Here is a 6298-nt window from a genome sequence, read left to right as displayed (position 1 = left end):
TATACTATACAATATAACTATGTAACTCACGTCACATGATTATGATAATAAAACTATGTTATTATATATATATATATATATATATATATATATATATATATATTAATATAAACAACACTATCATATAATTATAAGATACTTATATTATTTGATTATATCTATAATCTCGTACTTACGTGTTCATATATTATATAATAAGTTGTATTAATGTTGTAAGTTAGATGTAATTTGTTTAAGAAAATTATTCATATACTACACAAAATAACAAAATTAACATTGTCTACATCTCAAGTCTCATCAATTAAACTTCAACAAAAGCAAATTCAAATATTATATTATAATTGTGTTACAATATCAATATAAATAATTCAATTATATTAAATCATAAACTATATGTAACTTATAACATCTATATAATTTACTACTCCCTCCGTCCCAGCTTTTTGTATCCACTTTTAGTAGTATTTCTCCCTCCGTCCCAGCTTTTTGTATCCACTTTTAGTAGTATTTACTACTAAAAGTGGATACAAAAAGCTGGGACGGAGGGAGTATATATTACATGAATGCATACAAGTATGAGAATATAAATATCATCAAATGATATAAAGTGAATAAAATATAATATAGTATGTAAGTTATATAATTTAATATAGTATAAATTATTTATATTGATATCATAACACAGTATATTGATATAACTTACATACTATATTATATTATATTCACTTTTATATCATTTGATGATATTTATATTCGCATACTTGTATGCATTCATGTAATATATAGTAAATTATATAGATGTTATAAGTTACATATAATTTATATGTTAGACGTAATATTATTTATAATATAATACTAATATTATAACTATGCTATATATTATATATGTAACTATTATAAGTTAGATGTATAATCTATTGTAAAACAATAATTTTAGTTATATATTATAACTATACTATAATATCAAAATAAACAATTTTATTTTATTGTATCACTTATACTATATACTATATTTTATTTGTTTTTGTATCATTTGATGATATTTATAAATTCATGTACAATTGTATATATTCACATAATATAGATTATATACATCATTTTATAAAATTTATAAATACTTTTAAAAATATAAACATAAAAATATATATTATATATTTTAAAACTATAGATTTTGATACGATATATACTGCGATTTTCGGTATACCAATATATACGGACAACTGCGGTATATCAGAATAAGGTATTGTACCTTATTACCGGTATATACTGAATATTAAGGTATACCGGAATAAGGTATGATACCGCATCACGGGTATATACAGTAATATTCGGTATACCAGTAATACGGTATCATACCGTGTTCCGGTATATACCTTTAATACGGTATTTATTGATTTTTCGGTATATACCGCGGTATCGGTATACACCGGTATACCCCGGTATCTTGAAAATTCATACCTTTACCTTACCGTAAATCTTCGGTACGGTATCATACCTTACCAAAAAAACCGGTATACCTTAAATTCGGTATTTTACGGTACGATATGGCCGGTATACCGAGTTTTCGGTATATTTTTCCAGCCCTAAGCGTGATATGACATTTGACGCCCAATTTAGGAGACAAATTTGTCACATGCGTAATATATTCAAGCATATAAATATTTGAAATTTTATTAAATTCAAGTATTATATTGAAAAGAAATATTCTACATTTGTCACATGCATGATGAATTAATCATAGGGTGGTTAAGAAATTCCTATTATGTTCCACCAATTTAAAGAAACACTCGATTACTTTCTTCTCTAAGGAATCAAAATTTTTACAATCAACATCAGATAATTAAAGGCAATTGATATTGTACATCTATAAGAGACAAATTTTAGGGGAAATTGGAATTATTTTTAGAGGAAAACGAAGATTCCAATACGAAATACTCCCTCCGTCCCGCCCAAGATGCTACATATTCTTTTTCGGGCCGTCCCAACAAAGATGCTACATTTTTATATTTGACAAAAATAAGGAATTTTAAACACTTAATTAACACTAATTAAGTACTTCTTTATTACATTCTCTCTTCTACTTTATCACTTTATTATCTTCTCTTTCTTACTTTATCACTTTATTACTTTCTTTCTCCTACTTTATCACTTTATTATTACACACTTTAAACATTAATCTACAACTCCTTAAATCTCGTGCGAAAAGCAAATGTAGCGTCTTGGCCGGGACGGAGGGAGTAAATCAGAGTATACAACGTCGGACATGAGAAATTACAAGGCTCAATTTGATTCGATTTAATTTACAAACCCACATGCAAAAAACAAAATAAATCATCGATGAAAGTATGAAAATGAATAGACGAAAACGTGAAATTTTATTTCCATCATGAAACCCTTATTTCCTATAATCAATGCAATTGCAATCCCACAAATCTCCAGTTGAAGAATGTACAATATTGATGTGAATGAAAAATGAGCAAATAAATAACATGGAAATGAATTTTAAGGCAACAAACATTTGACAGTCCTCCTGCACTACCAAAACTTTTCTTACACATGAATGAAAGAAGAACTGACACTGTACACATAATCGAATGCGGCGAGACGCAATTCGCCGCCTGCCTGCCTGCCGTTGCACGGATCAATGAATGAATGACTAAGAACTGATTATGGGAGAGTTTCACAAGGCTGCAACTTGGCTGTTTGGATTCAAGAAGGCGAAACAATCAGAGGACGGGCCAGACGACGAGATTTGGAGCTCCGGGCAGGGCTCAGGCGACACATTTACAGACGAGCCCTCGACATAGGCACATATCCAAGACGTGGATGTGTCGTACGAGGCGGGGAGGGAGACGTTGGAGAGGCATATAGATGTGAAGGGGGACTCGTCTATACCGGAAAATACCCCGGCCGTACTGATATTTACACCAACAATGTCTCTAAAGGTAATGCCAGTGACAATTGGGAGGGCATTGGGGTCATATCCATCATCAGGGTGGTTTGTGAACTGACCTGTTGCCTTGATTCCTCGCTGCACGTTTTCCAAGTACACGTCCGTCAGGAATATGTCTTTGATGTAAGCGCCTCTCCCTTTCCCTGTCTTCAGCTCGATGCCGTTCACCGAGTTGTGCACGTGAAGGTGCTCCGCCAGTACGTCCGAGATCCCGCCGGACATCTCACTACCGAACGCGAGTCCGGAACCGGAAGAAGATTGTAACCGCGTCTTTCTTACGTGGACCTTGGAAGTTGGTTTGCTGTAGCTAAGCCCGTATTCGTCCCAACCACTTTTCAGCACCACCGCATCATACCCCGTGCTGATGTTGCTGTTCTCGATGCAAACATACTCCGACGAATCTGAAATTAGATGAGTTTGAGATTTAGAGCATAGAAATGGAACAAAACGCCTAAGTTATCGATAATGGCATGGATTAGTGATTGGCCTAAAAAACTAAACGTCAAGGCTGTTTATTAATAATTTATTTTATTTTTATAAAGGTATCTATCCACGGCCGCTACCATAGGTGTGCACAGTATTTCGATCTAGAGACGCGAGGCATTGGTGGCATTCAAACCCATGACCTCCTTAGGCACGGATGAGCACAGAATATCGACTAGAAATTAGAAGAAATTTAATTCATGAAGTTATGACTAAAAGTTATGCCGATTTCAACTAACCTGGGACAATTCCACTAGTGTGGGGAGAGTCGGGCGGAGCATAAGCCGTTATGTTCTGGACAAGCAATTTGCTGAACAGAACGTCACACCAAACGAAGTTAGACTACTATACCTCTCTAGAGATAACAAAGCAAAGAAGCTGTGAACAGAACTTAAGGAGACTGTACCTGCAATAAGCCGGGTGTATGTTCCATGCAGGTGCATTTAAGAAGGTTAAGTTCGACACAACAATGTTGTTCGACCACATAAATTCGACTAGATGCGGTCTGCTGTAATTTAAAGAATGATTCCTAAATTGTTCCCACCAAATAGAACCCTGTCCATCAATAGTTCCATTATTTCCTGCACAGCAACAAAAATTAGACAATAATGAAATTATTAAGAGGGAGAGAAAATGAAAAGGACCGCTAAAGTCGAAAAATGAAAAATCGTCGACCTGTGACAACAACATCGGTTAAATTTTGCCCGTTGATCAAGCTCCGATATCTTCGACCGGGCACCTCAAGGCCTCGGCCATAAGAAGGTAATGGATCGACTACATCCCAGTGCAGAACATCCTGCATATGAAGGTGATGTACTAAGATTTCACTTAATGAATTTGGCATTCAGTTTCCAAAAAGTTTCTATAGGGAAAGTTTATTGAACAACAAAATATTCAAGATGAAAAGTCCAATAATGCAGAAAGCGTTTTTGAAAAAAATACAAGAACTAGGGAAAACAAAATATAAAAATCAATAGACTATATATATCAAACCTGAGAACCGAGAATCACAGCGTCTTTTTCAAGGAAAAGTGTGAGGCGGCTGGTAAGAGTGATGCACCCGGTGAGCCACTTGCCTGCTGGAACATAGAGCTGAGCACCGCCCTTATCTGCAAACGACTTGAGATAGAAAATCGCATTCTGAAATGCTACGGTATTTAATGTCTTCCCATCTCCCACTGCCCCAAATTCTGAGACGGACACACTGTGAGGCCGAGGGGTCAATGGCCAATCGGACTTGCATACCCCATTGTACTCTGCAGCATTGCTCAACGCCACGAGCAAAAGAAGAACTACCTAAGACACAAGAGCACAGCAGGAAATAAGTATAAAGCACATTTATACAAACAGTATATACAGCGAACGTAGAGCATATTTCACACTCTCAACAAGAAAGGAAAACATCCATCCGATCGCTACGAACATATGAAATTATAGTGAAAAAAAGAATGAACTATTTTGCCATTCCACAACTCCAAAAGATACAGCATTTATAATAACAAAGGCCTAATTAGCAAAATCAGTATCTCTGGGAATAGAGTAGCTAGTAGCTACAAGATATAGCACAAAACAGATCTCAATTATTTGCCTAATTGAACCAGGCAGCAAAATTACACACTGGTACAATCCAGCATTAGCACAGAGTACAACTCTTGAAGCTCAAACTGAACCTCCCACCCACAAACATTACAATTTCAGATCTACAAATCAAGAACTAGTTGTAATAATGTGGGCAGTTTGCCTAACACCACAACTGGGATCAAGGAATGATCAAATCAAACTTAACAACCTCTGCACAACACCAAATCTTTGTAAAGTAACTGAAAATCAACACTGCTTAAAGAAAAAGAAGACAAAAGGGAATATTTGACAGAAATGAAGCTCAAACAACATTGGTCCAATCGCAAGATTCAATTTTTATGCAAGCCCGCAAAAGAAAATCACCCAAATTTGATCCAGGAAGATACAAAAAAACAACCTCTAATCAAGAAAGCTAAGCAGCTCACATAGTTAATCACTGTAATAAAAAGACATTAAACGTACTTACTAGCCTCTTCATGTCTTCTTCTTCTTCTTCTTCTTCTTCTTCAATTTCTCATCAAAAATCCACCCCTTCTGTAAATGTTTGACTTCACAAAAAACTTAGAAGAGGGAAGAAAAACAAGAATAGAGTAAAAGGGGACTGATTGAATGATGATGAGTGGCAATTAAGGAGAGGAAACAATTTCTTAAAAAATTATAACAAGAAAAAAAATGAAAATGAATGGTAAATGAAAAGGACAGCACAGAATAAGAAAAAGACCTCCTCGTCTATCTATCTCATATTTAAACCATATATATCGAGTTGCAAAATGAAAGCATTTAAAATTAAAAAAAAAAATAAAAATCTTTCAAGACAATTATAATAGGAAACAAGCAAGCTTGCGAGAGTAGGGTAAAATCGGTTTAATTTCAAGAATTAGGAAGCATTAATCACTCCCGTAATTTTCTGTGCAACGGGTATTTGCCGACACTAAAATAACGGCAATTTTTTTTTGTTTATATTGTTTCCTTTCTTGCATTGAGTGTGTTTATGTGTGTGTGTGAGAGAGAAAGAGGGGTGTGAGAGAGAGAGAGAGAGGGGCGTAATAATGTAATCTAATAAGCATGATTAGCAAACCTTAAACACAAATTAACGAGTCAGAAATAAGAAGGGGACAAACGGAATTAAGTTTTTTTCTTCGTCCAAGTGTGTGTGTGTGTGTGCATGGGAAGGTTGGCATGTGCTTTGTGGATGATGGGGCCCATTTGCTCAATGATGTATGGCAAATGCTAGGCTGGCATCACTGAGTTTGCCAGATCAGACCCCAATCATGGCCCCAC

At 35.0% G+C, this 6298-nt stretch overlaps 1 protein-coding gene across 2 annotated transcripts; it reads right to left on the bottom strand.

Annotated features, from left to right (window-relative positions):
* Positions 1–2356: 2356 nt before the first annotated feature.
* On the bottom strand, positions 2357–6068 carry LOC131007307 (probable polygalacturonase). 2 transcript variants are annotated; one of them, XM_057934447.1, is made up of 6 exons: positions 5484–6068; positions 4430–4732; positions 4112–4232; positions 3843–4017; positions 3676–3746; positions 2357–3354 (listed from the first exon to the last, which is right to left on the bottom strand). In XM_057934447.1, exons 1-6 carry the CDS (start codon positions 5493–5495, stop codon positions 2681–2683), a joined length of 1356 nt encoding a protein of 451 aa, XP_057790430.1. In that variant the 5' UTR covers positions 5496–6068; the 3' UTR covers positions 2357–2680. The 2 variants fall into 2 exon arrangements, with proteins under 2 accessions (XP_057790430.1, XP_057790431.1); XM_057934448.1 differs by having other exon boundaries at positions 4430–4728; positions 5480–5932.
* Positions 6069–6298: the final 230 nt, after the last annotated feature.

The sequence above is a fragment of the Salvia miltiorrhiza genome, chromosome 1 (genome assembly GCF_028751815.1).
Source record: "Salvia miltiorrhiza cultivar Shanhuang (shh) chromosome 1, IMPLAD_Smil_shh, whole genome shotgun sequence".
Classification (NCBI taxonomy): Eukaryota; Viridiplantae; Streptophyta; class Magnoliopsida; order Lamiales; family Lamiaceae; genus Salvia; species Salvia miltiorrhiza.
This window is presented reverse-complemented; position numbering and strand designations above follow the sequence as displayed.

What these genes read in the sequence shown, in the direction of transcription:
- LOC131007307 (XM_057934447.1), bottom strand. An exon ending in CTGTGATTCTCGGTTCTCAG is followed by an intron (nt 4,233 to 4,429) that starts GTTTGATATATA and finishes CTTCATATGCAG; the next exon opens with GATGTTCTGCACTGGGATGT. An exon ending in CACTAGTGGAATTGTCCCAG is followed by an intron (nt 3,355 to 3,675) that starts GTTAGTTGAAAT and finishes ATCTAATTTCAG; the next exon opens with ATTCGTCGGAGTATGTTTGC.